Here is a 16,216-nt window from a genome sequence, read left to right on the forward strand (position 1 = left end):
CGATGACTTTCCTGGTTTCACCGTTAAAGGCCGAACTTTTTGTATAGGCGAGTGCATTACTTATGTTGTAACGTGAATTGCTTATAATTATCATCGATATAGTAAAAATGTGTATTTTGCTGCAAACAACTTAATTGCACTTGAGTACTGAAAGTAGGTGCCCTGTATACTCCACTGGTAAATCCTTGCATACTAAGGAAACATAATTTTTTCAGACATGATTCCAATGGCTAGCATAATGTCATGTTTATTTCTGGCTCGGTATGTCTGTTTCAGTGGCAAATAGGCGATTGTTAGTTTTTGGGTTGAATTCAAGTTTCATGAGAAGTTTGAATTCCCTTTTTTTTTCACTTATTCAAGTTCAAGTCAGGAATGAAGGATAGGAATCTACAATCTTGAAAAAGGTTTGCCTCCCTCCCGTTTGCACAGTTCAAGCACTTCATCTAAATAACCAGAACTGGAGCAGAAATATTGTGCAGAACAGTTTCTCGGCCACTCTTTCTCATAAACTTATAGCTTGTCCTTGCTTTTTAAAATTTTGCAGCAAGTATAAAGTCAAGGACATTTTTGTGTTAAAAACTAGCACAACGTAAAATTAATTACTAATTAAGCATAAAAAAGCACATACATGAATAAAAAATACCAACTTTGGAAGTTCTCGCTTTGGTAGTTAGCTCAGCCTGAGATGAAGTGGTGAGAAGTCGGTAGGGCTAGGGTTACGGGGCAATTGGCGATTAAACTAGGGGGGACATTCTTATACTCCCATCTGGAAAAGAGTCGAATATCATGTAAACGATTTTGTTTTAAGTTCTTTTCAAATAAAGGTTCCAATTACGAAGCCGAGGCCTAAACTTTCTCCAATGACGAAGAAGCCGAAACACAAAAATCATCTCGATCTTCAAAGAGATTGAAAAGCAAGGCAATCAAAGACGAGGCAGAGGAAGAAACAATAAATTTTGGATTCAGTAAATTTATTTCTCTTAATATTATATGTAACGAAGATGTCCCCCGTCTCCTTGAAAAGGTACGATTTTTTCTTGATTATCGTTTCGTGATCTGAAATAAATGTGTGTCGTGTGTTTTATCGCTTGAGTGGTTTGTGTTCTATATGTTATCATAGCATATTTACTCCATTGAATCTTTTTATACTTTCACTCTTCTAATGTTTAGGTTGTATAAATTTTTCAAGTGATCAAAATCATAGATTTGTATCTGGTTTATAAAATTTGTTTTGATTAATTTGTAGATCAGGCAAAGGTATTTTCTAGTGTTTTTGTCTTAACCGGGTTTGTTTGATCGACCAGAATTTTTTTGAAACCATGTTCATTTTAGATTTCGATATGTGTTCTTGGTGTTCTTGATTGTGTGGGTATTAAGTGTGTGTTTTGATCTTTTAAACTGAAGTTTTAGTTTTTTAACATGTTTTTAGGTTCATGTTAACAATTTATCTTTTATTTATGTCTTTGGTTTTATATAATATATATGTATGTATATTAATGTGCAATATTTTTAAATTGGAAACATTATAATTTGGTATGTTTAAGCATTAGATTTTGCTAATTTACCGTTCATTTTGCTTTTTACATCACATGTGCTAATATTATGGGTCATTGTGTTATTGATTGACATAATTTTAGAGTGATATTGTTTAGGGAAGTTACATTTTTTGAAATAGAGTATTATTATATTTCCGTCTTTGTGCCATAATTGGTGGCTCTTGTATCCGTAAAAGGAAAGATCATTTATGATGTCTTGTTGCCATTTTATGGTGGATTTTTGGACCTTTTATGGTTAATGGATTAATTGGTGTATACCAAATTTATTGTGCCTTAATGAGGTATATTATAGCGCCATTAATGGTTTGATTGATTGGTGTATTCCAAACTTGTATAGCGTTAATAATAAGAAGCAGGCATAATCGTGATACATTTGTTTGATAGGATTTTGTCTTATATTTGACTAGATATATCTTAACTATATTTTCAATATCCAAATTTTATTTTCTTATTTTAAATATTTGTTAGTATATATGTCAATTATTTTCATATGGGATTTTTGTTATGTATCTGACCAAAGAGATCTCTTATCTCTTTGGTGTAGATTTCTTTATTTTGTTTAATATTAGTTCTAATTAACTCTTTTATTAAATAAAAAATTATGTTATATTCTTATATTTAATTATGGGTTTTTAAACCTTTTCATCTGTCTTATTAATTAGTTTTATTATTTCATTATCGGTATGTACTTATTATGTTCTTTTGTATTGTATTTTTTGAGGGCAGGAGAGTGGAGGAAATAATGATACATACTCCGGATTAAAGAAGGCATCTATTTTTAGTCTGTTTTATAATCGATGTAATTTTTGCAGGGCACTCTTTTCCCCCCTTGAGTTTTTTGCCCTTTTTTGTGGGTTATCCTTTATGTTATCTAAGCATCCGGAGTATGTACATACTTTCGGTTAGGTGATATACCTTCTTGAATGAAGGAAACTCTGTCCATCCGAATTTGTATCTTTCGATCTTGGTTTAATACAACCGTTTATTGTGACAAAAAAAAAAAGAGAGGACATTTTTGTGTTATATGTTCCTGGTAGAATGTAAGAAGGGTCTAGTCTGCTGCTAGAGCAGTCAGAACTGAATGCATTCAGAGTGCAGGTTGGTTGCTGTTATTCAAGTACTGAAGTGCAGTAACAAAAAGGGAAAAAGAATTCGACGCCTGAGAGATTCGAACTCTCGCGGGGAAACCCCATGTACTTAGCAGGCACACGCCTTAACCACTCGGCCAAAGCGTCATGTTGTTAACAAAAGTAAAACAATAGCATCTCATTCTGTATTGTCGCAAAAATTCCCTTGTAGCATACCATATCTCAGTGGATTAGCGTAATTTTTTTATGCTATGTACATTCTCAGAACGGTGGTGTTTTTTCAAAATGAAACTTTGTTCCTCGCCATCTTGAATAGCTTGTTGAGAACCCAAAGTCTTTACTTGACTGTTATGATAATGTTCAAAGGATTAATTATAATTCAAATTGAAAATTAAATGGAATTGTTTAAATAAATTTGAATCGCTAAATTCCTTACAAAATTAAATAAATTGAATCGCTAAATTATCATTTAATTGTAATTTTTCAATTACTAATCTCAATTCTATGTTTCCAACATTAAGTTCACATAACATACCATTTATTCAAAAAAAAAAAGTTCACATAACATACCATTATTTAGTTGAAAAAAAAATTGAATTTTATGTTTTGAGATTGTCTTCTTGAAATTCAATAATCAAAACTAAGTTTCGATCAAAAATCTAAAAAACTGAAAAGAGTAAAAAATAGTTAAATAACCTTTTTCCCTCTGATAAAATAAGAAATGTTTTGTGGAGGTGAAAGAAGTGAGCCTTCCGACTTGTATTTGTAAAACTAGAACAGCTACTTTTATCTAACATTTACAACTTGAACGAAATTGGCAGCTCCCGTCTCTGAGGTTGATAAGGTATAACATTTACAATTTTTTTACCTTCAGGACAAGGCAACTCATGCTTAGGAGGAATCTTATAGTTCCAGACAAAACTGTTTTCGTATTCGTATTTACCAATCAAAATTGTCACACTATCAATCTCTTGCTTAAGAGCTGATCGCCATGACTCCTTACTCGGCAGCTTCATCTTCTGTGTCGTAATTTGAACATGTTGGAGAACTCCGAGTGCATAACCAATCTGAGAATTGGTTTCAAGATTTTCTGCAAGGTACTTGTAACTTCTAAGTTCATGTACAGTTTTGCAAGCTGACACGAATTCCTGCACAAACCAAGAAGACCACACTTTCAGTAAAGCTGGCCATGATATTAATAGTATCTTCTGGCCAATGAGGGGTAAATAACAAGGTGATCATCAGAAAAAACTAAATGTGAGAACTTAAGAATGTCAAGGTGAAATTTTGGCAGAGCAGGGTAGAAATATCAGTAAAAGCCGGATGCTCTAGGCAGGGACGTATCTACACTGGGGGCAATGGGGGTACTTGCCCCCAGTGCCCTGCATAGAGTTTAGTAGTTAGTATTACACAACTTTCAGCAAGAGTAAGGTTTGCCCCCATGGTTTTGGTGTTAGCGTGTTAACGCATTTGTCCGAGTTCGACTTCCCAGCTGCACTTCACTTTTTTAAGCAGCAAGCACATTGCTCTGCTCTCGCTCTCCTCTTTTACAAGGTCTCGGTTACAAGGTCTCGGTACACGAATGCTCTCAAAATATAATTTGATAAATTATTTTAAATTTATTCTTCTGAATATATTTTATAATCTAATTTTTATATAAAAAGAAGAAATTTGGAAAAAAAAAGGTTATGGAATGCGTCTTAAAATACGTGTCGAGTAATGGAAAAAATGTAAATAAATGAGAGGGACATAGAAAGAATATACATTGCCCCCATAGGTTGCAAATCCTAGATACGTCCCTGGCTCTAGGTGAAATTTGCATACTTACAAGAAAGCCGGTTGATATATCTTTCTTGTCCTTGTTTGCAGAATGCAAAATACTTGAGGCTTCATCGAGCATCTGTACAATGCCATAGTGCAGCTTTGACAAAAGACTTCCTGCAATTCCTTTTGCTTCAGCCTTTCTTATAGTTACAGCCTGAGGAAGATCAATCACATTATATTGAGGATTAGGATCAATCACCACTAGAAATCGTTTCTCCTGTCAAAAGTAATTAAATTACAGGCTTTGACCTGGGCCTCAGCTAAACAGATAAGGCTCATGACAGAACACACATTCAACGTTGCTTCAGGAGGCCTTTCTGCAGGCAATACGTGCTGATAATGGGGAAGAAACTCAATGGCCAAAGAATCATAAACCCCGGCAGCTTTTCTAAACAGTGCGGCAGATTGCACCAAATCTAAAATAATATATAAGTGAGAGATAGGTATTGTGCAAATGCAAACACTAGTAGGGATTTAATATCTACCTTCAGACAGAACTTCATTAGCCAATTCGCGTAGCAGAGCACCATAGAGGAAACGCATCATAGTGAGCTCATACATTAGATTATCCAATCGAAAGAACTTTTGACTCTTACAACCGAATAAAGATGAAGAAGTAAGAGCACTAGTCCATCGTATGTTTAGGTTTGAAGTCCACTGAACCAACTGATTACTGTTAATATTCTTACTCTGGTGAACCAAGTTTTCCAATAGTGGCAAGTATTTCTCTAACTTTTGAATGTCCTGGTATATTTTACAGAAAATTTAAAAAATATTGGTTAGATCACACCAGAACATGTGGATAAAAGCACTTATCAGTCATTCAATTGTGCCCTATGGAGTATAACAACCAAAAGGCACAAAAAAAAAAGGTAACACGGTAAGAGCAGTAGAAAAGTGAAATTGGAAGTTTCATTTTATGATTAGCTGATCGTAATGCTTATATTGTCTACCTGTTCACACTGTGAACTCAACCCTCCAGACATTTCCCTTGCCACAGCCTCTGTAATAAGGCTTACATCATTAATAGATTCCTCTATCACTCTACGTGTGGAGCTCAACTCTTTCAGTTGTTCGAGTGTGCCAGGGTCACGAGCAATGTATATATCCTCAAAAACTATCTGTAAACATCAATATCATATTACATGTGCTCTAATTAAAAAAGGAAAAACTTTCTTAATTCTTATGGCAAACTGCTAGAAATTATTGATTAAAGGCAAAGTTGCATCCTAGCACGCAAAAGCCTTTCAACAACATATAAGAATGTTCAGAAGACAAGTTAAACTACTGAGCAGAGACGTATGTCATACTCCCTTACATCATATTTTGTACATCTGTATTCTGTAACACAAATCAAACACGAACCAAGACACTATTACTGAATGAGCAAACTCTTCTCTGGATGAAGGAAAAAATTCCTCAAAAAGAAGATACAAAATTCTGTTTCTTTGATTGGAAATCAATATTCTGTCTGCGATCTACTTTTATGAATTTTAACGATTTGTGTCTCCTTGATGCTATCTTGTCTTATCTAAACTACAACTGCAATCAAGTTGAACAAGCAATTTTGGCTTTGTTTACTACTGCACCTGCTGGAGCTGGACTACTAATACTGAGTTCGACCACACCTTTAGACCTAGTAAACAATATGCATGTGCTATTCTACAGACTCATTACAGCATTTGTGCTACCTTATTTCTATTAACTTACTACCATAAATCCTTCCAACAACTTTTAAGTAACTGCATCTTTGTTTTTCTGATTCTCTTTATTTAAATGAGAAAAAAAAATAAAGAGAAGTAGCATAAACCTCACTCAGTTATTCATCAATATTTCTTAGTAGCCCTAATCCTGAAACCATTGCAAAATTTTCATTTCTATTAAAGTTACAAAATATGCTATGATTCCTTCATTTCTTTCTTCAAATATTCCTGCAAGCTACAAGTTGTACTATTAGTCAACAGTTTTAGAAGCAACTTGACCAACTTATTTAGAGATAGGCACACTTCGGGTCGGAAAATGGTTTCTATCCCAAATTTGAAATCGAGTTGACATTTATCCTTTATGATTGATCTCGAAAAATCACAATCGTTCAAATTCTCATAGCTAAAATTAAAGTTTCATGTTATCAAGTGGATGCTTATGTCAAAAAAAAAATGCAAAAATTAAGAGCCAAGTAAATATTAAAACAGAAATCTCGATTGTGTGAGAAGCACATACCAACATTGACATGGTAATGACAAATACACGATCTCTATCATCTATGTGTACATGTAAAATATGCAAAATTCAGACAGACAAGAAGAAACAGCGAGGGAAATGTATATACAAACATACCCTTTTGGTCTTGAGCTTCACAGGATCAGCAAATTGCAGCATCGTAGTTGGATCACCAATCTCTGTTTCTCAAACCCTTCCAAGTTCAAAATCGAAACTATGCATACAGATATTACTCATATGTTTATATTGATTCTGTAACAAATGCTGCGAGACAAAATTAGTTTTACTACTTTATTCAGGAGAACGAACGTTTGTTTCACTTTTAATAGACATTAAAATGGGAAATATATATCATTACTAATATAGAATATTGTATACAAACTATGAACCAAACATAGTAATTACAGTTTAGAATATTTGTCGTTATAAATACAACTCTTCGCCACAGTTTCCTCCTCTTGCAGTATGAAGATACTAATGATCGTTACGTTTCAGTTGACCCGTGGTATTTAGTCAACGCCTTCAATCAGAATTTCCCATCTGAATTCCCTATGATATTATTTTAGGTGAAAGGGACGGAATAACTGTCTGAGTACTAAAAATATATACTCTATAGTATTTCTTTATTAAAAATGTTTAAAATCTGATTTTATTTTTTTTTAATTTATCAATGTCAATACATTACCTCTGTTGTGTTGGCTCGATAAATTTGAATCCGCATTTATCTGAGAAGTCAAATTATTCTGTTGACAAAATATACACGAGGAAGCACAACAGGAAGGCCAAGTCTCCATATGTTGTTACTTGTAAGTTGTAAGTGGCAACATTTTTGAAAAGTCAACCATAAACTGCATCATTAAGATCATAGTCGTTGTGCACATTTTACATGTCAAAATTAATCTATGATCTGTTGATGTTTCTCCATCAGCAATCTACAGAAAATGTCTTTGCATATAAGTTTATTTGTAGACATTGCAGCCAAAACTATATTTTTAACTTCTTAGAATACTGCACCTGTTTGGCTGGTTTGAAATAATCGCTGTCAGTTACTCCTATTTCACAACTTTTGAGTATCTTTATAGTAGAAACAGAATATGCGTAACCAGAAACAGATCATTGGATTGTTTAACCGTATCAGGAACATACAAAATAACGAGTCAAATCAATTTCCAGTTTTCTAAGTTAGAAGTTCTAACAATGTAACTGGTCTTGCTTTGATCCTACTGATCATTGGTAATGCCATACAACGGTCCATCTGTAGTTTGAAATGGACTCGGACTACCACGTAATGATGGTTACGGATACAGGAGAAAAATTGAAGAAAATAGCTCTATGGCACTATTCTTTGCAGCCAGAATCAGCAAATGTGCTATCCTGCCAATGACTATGTTGCTAGTCCTGGTACTCATCGTAACATATATATGAACTTGAATACGTAGATCGTCTCAGTTGTATTACACCTCACAACTCTACTCTACCGTAGACAAGAAAGATTCAATACTTTCTTTTTTTTGTCAGGAAGAAAGATTTAATACTAAAAACAATGAAAAGAACTCCACCAGATAGTGCAACCTGCATAAGATGTGTGACAACTTTAGTTTTCTTACCAGTGCTTTTGTGTATGGCTATAAGATTAAGCAAACAACAAAATTGACATGCAGTTGATTCCGTATTAGGAAAAAGGTGCAGGTTTCATTTATTTACCAGTTTCTCAGATATCTGTTTTGCCAAGCTTTTTCCTCCCATGACTACAGCAATGGTACACAGAGCTTGTCCTCTGAAACCAGAAACAAACCTCATGTTATGGAGTTGAGGAATGCTATTGGACCGCAGAATACATATTTTACATTTCAGCTAACTACTGTCATTTAGATAGTCATAGAGACTGTTGTATCAATATTAAGGTTGATTAGCTATACTGCCCTAATATATAGTCAAAGCATCTGCTTGCTCTTAAAAGATAAAGCAGAGCTTAAGAAAACATAGAATCGGCAACACCGCTAAGATAACATTTATAAGATAGCATACAACTAAATAGAGCAGGTCTTTGAAACCCATCAGTGGACCATATCAATCAAATTATACCGTATTTTTAAGCATATAATTAGTTTCCGTTTCCATGAGGCATTAATTATGAAAGAAAAATGTTGAATTGAAGCAGTACTCGTATCAGAATATTATATGAATAAGGTGTTTCTTCTAACTAACTGAATTTGTAAATTGAACAAGAAAAGAATTAAGGTAAGTTTAGCAATAGTTTGCGCTCTTCACGCGGAGCATATGGAAGGAGGCATCCGACAAAGGGGCTATAGATGAAAATGCAGAACAATCTTTGAAGATAGTGAATTGACACGATTCCACCAAGTACAACGCCAAATGGATTCTCATCTGCAGCCAGAGCAATAGTTGCCAGCTGAAGAAGAAACAGTGATAACAATATCATTCTAGATTTCTAGAGAACAATAAACCAACAATAACAATATATAGAATTGTTGTTGAGCATTGAGGTTTTAATACAAACCTGGCTTTTGTAATGGAAAATGGAAAATGCCTGTTCACAGGGAAGCCATTCAACACATAAGTACTTGAACGTTACTCCCTCCTCTTACCTTCAGCATACTTACTGCATAGCTGTATATCGAATATAAACCCTCTTTCAGTTAGAAATTCAATTATCATAACTTGGTGATATCGTAATAAGTCTAAAAAACAAGATATAAATAAATCTCTTTCAGTTAGAAATTCAATTATCATAACTTGGTGATATCGTAATAAGTCTAAAAAACAAGATATAAATAAATTTGGATTACATAACATGTCTTAATATCTATCTAATAAATTGTATTAATTAAATTATAGGAACATCTTTATTGTAATAAAGCTAAATTTATTTGTTTTAAGAGTTTAATATATTTTATTTCATAAAATTGAGTGTTTATGTTCTAAGAAATCTGAAGACAAAAACAAACCTACGCACTTTTCTTTGATATACGTAACTAGTTGAGAAGCCGCGCGTTGCGGCGGACTATAAAAATTATATTAATGATTCAAAATTAATTATTAATTATAAATATAATTAATATAAAAATTATATTAATGATTCAAAATTAATCATCTCGGGACGTATGGACTCCAATCCATTCACGGATTTATTAGTGATTCCTTCTTTTTTTTATTGGTTGTCCGCAAAGACATCAATTTAAATCCATGATATCGTGGTCTGTAACTACCCTTGCTTGCAAGTTGCAACAACTTTTATTTTTTTATATTGTATAAACAGCTTCCACTTAAAAGTTGTTTGAACTGAACAAACAGATTTTGTGGAAGTGTTACATGAATAATCTTTTCCTATATACAAAGCAAATCATATAAAAATTAACAATAAACATGTCCGACGAACAAAACAAACATTATAAAAGAATAACGAACAAACATATATCCCTAATATTTAATTTATTGACATTTTCATCTATCATGACTATATTGTTCTCCCGTATTTGGATTTGTCGACTCCCACATCCGACGAACTCTTACTCTTATCAGCCAATCATCTTTGTCGCCATTCAAAACATCTACCATAATGTAACTCATTATTGTATTAGATGGAAAAGACAAATAAGCTCAAAAGAAATTGTGTATGTTAAATTTTATGATGTTCAACCTCAATTTATAGAGGCTTATTTGAGAAAAGACTGCTTATCAAAAATACTTTCTGTTTTTGATATACGTCTTTTTCCAAAAATATGGTGATACTTTCAAATTCTGATTTGATCTTGAAATTTTGAAAAAGGTAGTTCTGAAAATTTATTCTAATATATTCGAAACTAAAAAAAATAGTTTTTATTTTTAATATTTTTTATCCAAAAATTCCAGAAAATTAGAAAAATAGAACGGAGCTCTCTAAGAGACGCCACCTAAACGACCCATGCTTCTCCTTTATATAAGTATACTAGCTGAGAAGCCGCGCGTTGCGGCGACCTATAAAAATTATATTAATGATTCAATATTAATATCTATAGAATAAAATAATTTTGTGGCTGTCTATAAAATGTATATTAATGTTTCAAATTAATATTTGTGGGATAAAATAAATTTTATATCATAAAAATCTTGATGTAATACTAATACTTATATATAAAATTGCAAAATTGGACTATAATTCATGGTAAAAAAATGAAAATAAATTTATACACGTAATTAACAATTTAAAGCACGATGAATCTTAATTTTATTTGTATTTTTTTTAAAAGTAATCATGTTCTTACATTGTCACCTTCCTCCAATTTTTTTGTATTGATTGTGTTCACGTGGTTTGGAGGCTATTACGTGAGCTCGTGGGTTTACCCAGTGCGCACCCAAAGGGCAGCGGCTGCCGGTTGCTACGTTAAAAAAAAACATCTGACTTAAATCCGTGAGATAACGGTCTATAACTACCTTGCTCGTAACAACCTTTATTTTTTAATACTGTACAACCTTCACTTAAAAGTTGCTCGAACGGAGCAAACAGATCATGCATGAATAATTTTTTCCTGTATACAAAGTAAATCATATAAAAATTAACAACAAACATGTCCGATGAAGAAAACAAATATTATAAAAGAATAACCAACAAAAAAATACATCAATAGTTTATTTATTGATATCATCCATCAATATCATGTCAAGACTATATTTTTTTCCCATGTTTGGATTTGTCGACTCCCACATAGCGGTCTATAGCTACTTTTGCTTGCAACAACATTTATTTAATTAATACTGTATAAACAACCTTCACTTATCGTTGCAGAAAAACGGCACCACCGAGTTAGAAATCGAGCAAGAGAACTGTCACCAGAGAGAGGCAGGGTTGTGGTATTGAAAGAGAGTATGTTGTGTTTAGATGATCCAAAACCTACAATCTATAGGCGTATTTATAGGTGTAGAGAGACTTGTGTGCTACTATTTCCCATAATTAAATAATCTGAAACAAAATCAGATTAAAACTTTCAAACTATTATATTCCATAAATAATCTGGAAAAAAATCAGATTCTGAAACTCGCTTCTAATATATCCGAAACCAAAAAAGGTAGTTCTAATTTTTGATATTTTTCATCCAAAAATTCCAGAAAATCAGAAAAACAGAACAGAGCGATGTGAGAGGCGCCATCTACACGCCCCTCGCTTCTCCTTTATATAAGTATATTGATTATTTCTTAAAAAGTCACTATTTTCATTCATTTATTTAGAGGGGTGTATTCGATTGGGATTTTAATGGATTGTTTTTAATCTATAGATTTTAATGGATTGTGTACGATTTTGATTTTGTGCGGATTCTTGATAAAATATAGCAGAGTTGATAGGATTTAAGCACAATGGTTCAAAATCCCATTGATTTTGATGAGATTTCAAAAAACTTAAAATACACTGAAGAATGTCATAAAATCCATCATTTTATGAAATGCAAAAAAATCCATCAGCATTTGAATATCATCAGATTTTAATGAATTTTAAACAATCCCAATTGAATACCATCGGATTTTAAAACATAATTTTAAATCTCAATTGAATACCACCAGATTTTGTAGCATAATTTGAAATTCCAATTGAATACCTCAAGATTTTAATGGATTTCAAACAATCCCAATCGAATACCCTCGGATTTCATGAATACAAAAAATGCTTTAAAATCCCAATCCAATATTTAAACAATCCCAATTGAATACCATCGGATTTTAAAACATAATTTTAAATCCCAATTGAATACCACCAGATTTTGTAGCATAATTTGAAATTCCAATTGAATACCTCAAGATTTTAATGGATTTCAAACAATCCCAATCGAATACCCTCGGATTTCATGAATACAAAAAATGCTTTAAAATCTCAATCCAATACACCCCTCCTAAGCTCGAATCAAACTCTTTTGGGTCTTATTAATCCTATTCATCACTTTAACAGCCAGAACTTCCATTGCATCATAAAACTTAAGATAACATGACGATGCATAAGTAGATTTGAATAATTTTAGTAGGCCCGTGTCGAATTTTGTGAGTTAGGTGAAAACATTTTATTCAATTTAGTAGATTCCTTGATATTTAATCCATTTTTCAAATGTGACATTGTCCAATAATTCTCGGGCATCTCGTGTCTATCGCTCGTTTTACATGGCGAAGAATCTGATGCAAAATTTATGGTGTTCAAAGCGATGCGGTGCAGTAGAGAGGAAGCTTGTTACTGTATCAGCTTTGAATCTCATGCCTTTATACCTTTATTCATCAACCCCCCCCTCGCAGTCAATTGGAGTAATGGAGTATAGCTATTGAATTCAATAGAAACGCCAATTTATACTAACTTTTTATCACAGAGATAAACTCGGCAGAAATTTGTTACCAGTTTTCTCAGTTTAATTTCAATACGAGAGCAAGTTATTTGTGAAATTTAACTAACGTTAGAGCATGGTTAACAATGCGCCATTCTAACAAAAGAGCTAGAAATTTAAGACTCTAGTTATTTGTGAAATTTAACTAACATTACAGCATGGCTAACATATACGCCACTCTAACAAAAGAGGATTCTACTTCCCTTACTCGTTTTTAAAATCATGTATAACTTTGCTCATTTTAATTTAAAAAATGAAATATCATTTTCTCTCCTTTTCCCATTTTTCCTGTTATTATTTTCAAAAAAAATTAGATTTAATATTATACTAATAATAAGAAACATATTTAGAAATAGAAATAATTGCTAGAATTATCATATAATATAATATCCTAATTCATTAAGCAATTTTATTACATATTTTAAATACTCACCAGACAGTCATTGGATTGTTATTTAACATCATATCCTAATTTATTAAATATTAAATATTTAGAAAATAATGACGGATATGAATCAATGTTAGCAAAGCTCCATTCATCCTCTGACTGGGTCCCAATTTTTTCATATAAAGAAGCATCAAAGTGAAATAAACATGGCCCATAATAAAATGTCCCCAGAGAACTGAAAAGCCTTAAACACGCAACGTTAAATTATTAGTACATCTACATGCTCTGTTAGCTCTCATGTTTTTTACTCTATAAAGCTGTGTATTCATTCTCCATTTTCATGCAACCTACACCAACTACTTCCAAGAATTGATTAGAAAATATAAAAGCTTCCAGGAATTCTATTAACCTCGCAATTCAAATCACAGGTCCAAATTAATTGCATCACTATCCCTTATAAGATTCCTTATAGACCTCCCAACAATATTAATCGACATAGAAATTTAAACTCACATTACACAATAAGTCGGAAAAGAGCATTATTAAATATATATCTCACATCTTAAACTGATATGAAAATGTACACATAAGATTCTCTTAATAAACTATGTTCGTTTTTGATAAACGGTCTTTCTAATGTGTGCCTAAGGGCACATAATAAGCACCAACTCTCATGAAAATGGTTTCATTTGATTGGTGGACTTGATCTAAATGCAGGGGGCCATTAACATTTACTTATCTATCCACCAATCAAAAGCTAGTATTCTCATGGGAGTTAGTGACTATCGTGTGCCCATGGACACACCATAGAAAATTTGTTTGATAAATTATTATCTAGTGTCACTTTGTAAATTGGAGCAGCTTTGTGACACAGTAGACTAGTCATGAGAAGAGACCAGTAATAATAAATCTGGACCCGTTTTGACAAGAGGGATAAATATTCACTCTCAAATCTAAATACAACATCATTCAAAGCTCCACTCTGCCTTACTTCTCTTGTCTCCCCCAACGACTCTACCGTGACCCACTCTAAATTCCCATCTTCCTATATTATATCCTCCACACTCTCCACCTATACACACGCCTCCCTTAATATATATACGCTCCTACACCTAGCTTACTCTTCAGTAGCATCACTCTCCTTTGCCCACTCTTACACAATGGCACAAAGAGTGAGCTTCTTGTTTTTCTTACTTGTAGCCATCTCATTCACTTCAGTTCTTTCTCGCAACTTGCCTCTGCGCGACACAACTACACTTCTCGACGTCTCGGCTTCCATACACAAAACGCTGTCGTTTAACTCCCAGTTAACATCCACATTGGCTCAAATCCGAGAAAGTAGCTATCAGCCTTCAGCGCCTCTCACACTTGAACTACATCCTCGCTCGTCTATACACAAACCTACTCACAGTGACTACAAGGAGCTCACGTTAGCTCGACTCGGTCGTGACTCGTTACGAGTCAACTCGCTACAGGCCAGGTTAGATCTGGCGATTCACGGCGTTTCGAAATCAGATCTCAAGCCTGTTTACACTGAGTTAGCAGCTGAAGACCTGGAAGTGCCGATAATTTCAGGAACGAGTCAAGGAAGCGGCGAGTACTTCACTCGACTCGGAGTCGGTCATCCACCGAGTCAACTCTACATGGTACTCGACACAGGCAGTGACGTCAACTGGCTACAATGCGCACCCTGTGCTGACTGTTATCAACAAACGGATCCGATCTTCGAACCGTCTCTATCATCTTCTTACGCGCCTCTCACTTGTAACACTAAGCAATGCAAGTCCTTAGACGTCTTCCAATGCCGTAACGACACGTGTCTCTACGAGGTGTCGTACGGCGACGGCTCGTACACCGTCGGTGATTTCGTCACCGAGACTGTAACTTTCGGCGGCTCGGCTTCGGTTAACAATGTAGCTATTGGATGTGGACATAGTAATGAAGGCTTGTTCGTTGGAGCCGCTGGCTTGATTGGACTCGGCGGCGGCTCGCTTTCCTTTCCTTCGCAAATTAATGCGAAGTCGTTTTCGTACTGTCTCGTGGATCGTGATTCTGACTCGGCTTCAACGCTCGAGTTTGACTCGGTGATTCCGCCTAACGCCGTTACGGCTCCGTTAGTACGGAACGATAAACTCAACACCTATTACTATATCGGACTGACAGGACTCAGTGTCGCCGGTGAGATGCTTAAAATATCGGAATCTACTTTTCAACTTGACAATAACGGTGAAGGCGGCGTCATTATTGATTCGGGCACGGCCGTGACTCGGTTGCAAAACGGAGCATATTACTCGCTCCGTGACGCGTTTAAGAAAGGCACAAAAGACCTGCCGTCAACTAACGGCGTTGCGTTGTTCGATACCTGTTATGATTTGTCGACGAAGAAGAGTGTGGAGGTCCCAACGGTGTCGTTTCACTTTTCCAACGGTAAACAATGGTCTTTACCGGCTAAGAATTACCTGATACCGGTTGACTCAGCCGGGACTTTTTGCTTGGCTTTTGCCCCGACTCCGTCGGCTTTGTCTATTGTTGGGAATGTACAGCAGCAGGGGACACGTGTCAGTTATGATCTGGGAAATTCGCTCATTGGATTCACTGAAAACAAATGCTGATTTACAATTCTAACCCCGGACAGGACAAATTTACTTTTTTGCAGTTGCAGTTTTTACCTTGTAGTGTGTGTTTGGAATTTGGACGGGAGTGGTTTTGTATAGGGTAAGGTTTGGAGGGTATTTATGCAAACAAGATAATATCAGTAGTAGTATTTATTTAAAATTTAAA

General features: G+C 34.3%; 2 protein-coding genes, 1 long non-coding RNA gene and 1 other non-coding gene across 4 annotated transcripts; 1 reads left to right on the plus strand and 3 right to left on the minus strand.

Annotated features, from left to right (window-relative positions):
- Window positions 1-2,709: 2,709 nt before the first annotated feature.
- On the minus strand, window positions 2,710-2,791 carry TRNAS-GCU (transfer RNA serine (anticodon GCU)). Its single transcript has one exon. It is a non-coding gene; the product is annotated as a tRNA-Ser (tRNA).
- A 561-nt stretch (window positions 2,792-3,352) lies between these two features.
- Window positions 3,353-7,131, minus strand: LOC108207677 (uncharacterized). Its single transcript, XM_017378112.2, has 6 exons — window positions 6,806-7,131; window positions 5,422-5,589; window positions 4,954-5,212; window positions 4,718-4,884; window positions 4,473-4,622; window positions 3,353-3,792 (listed from the first exon to the last, which is right to left on the minus strand). The coding sequence occupies exons 1-6, from the start codon at window positions 6,845-6,847 to the stop codon at window positions 3,442-3,444; spliced, it is 1,137 nt and encodes a 378-aa protein (XP_017233601.1). The 5' UTR covers window positions 6,848-7,131; the 3' UTR covers window positions 3,353-3,441.
- Window positions 7,132-7,817: 686 nt separating this feature from the next.
- LOC108208567 (uncharacterized) lies at window positions 7,818-9,467 on the minus strand. Its single transcript, XR_001804329.2, has 3 exons — window positions 9,210-9,467; window positions 8,393-9,101; window positions 7,818-8,260 (listed from the first exon to the last, which is right to left on the minus strand). It is a non-coding gene; the product is annotated as an uncharacterized LOC108208567 (long non-coding RNA).
- A 4,921-nt stretch (window positions 9,468-14,388) lies between these two features.
- LOC108210070 (protein ASPARTIC PROTEASE IN GUARD CELL 1) lies at window positions 14,389-16,216 on the plus strand. Its single transcript, XM_017381323.2, has one exon. It carries the CDS (start codon window positions 14,596-14,598, stop codon window positions 16,045-16,047), a length of 1,452 nt encoding a protein of 483 aa, XP_017236812.1. The 5' UTR covers window positions 14,389-14,595; the 3' UTR covers window positions 16,048-16,216.

Source organism: Daucus carota, chromosome 2, assembly GCF_001625215.2.
Source record: "Daucus carota subsp. sativus chromosome 2, DH1 v3.0, whole genome shotgun sequence".
In the NCBI taxonomy this organism is placed as follows: Eukaryota; Viridiplantae; Streptophyta; class Magnoliopsida; order Apiales; family Apiaceae; genus Daucus; species Daucus carota.

Coding starts and splice junctions, on each gene's coding strand:
- LOC108207677 (XM_017378112.2), bottom strand. CDS start 6,847: ATGCTGCAATTTGCTGATCCTGTGAAGCTCAAGACCAAAAGG. Junction 5,590..6,805: donor TGAAGCTCAAGACCAAAAGG/GTATGTTTGTAT, acceptor TGATGTTTACAG/ATAGTTTTTGAGGATATATA. Junction 4,885..4,953: donor TAATGAAGTTCTGTCTGAAG/GTAGATATTAAA, acceptor ATATTATTTTAG/ATTTGGTGCAATCTGCCGCA.
- LOC108210070 (XM_017381323.2), top strand. CDS start 14,596: ATGGCACAAAGAGTGAGCTTCTTGTTTTTCTTACTTGTAGCCATCTCA.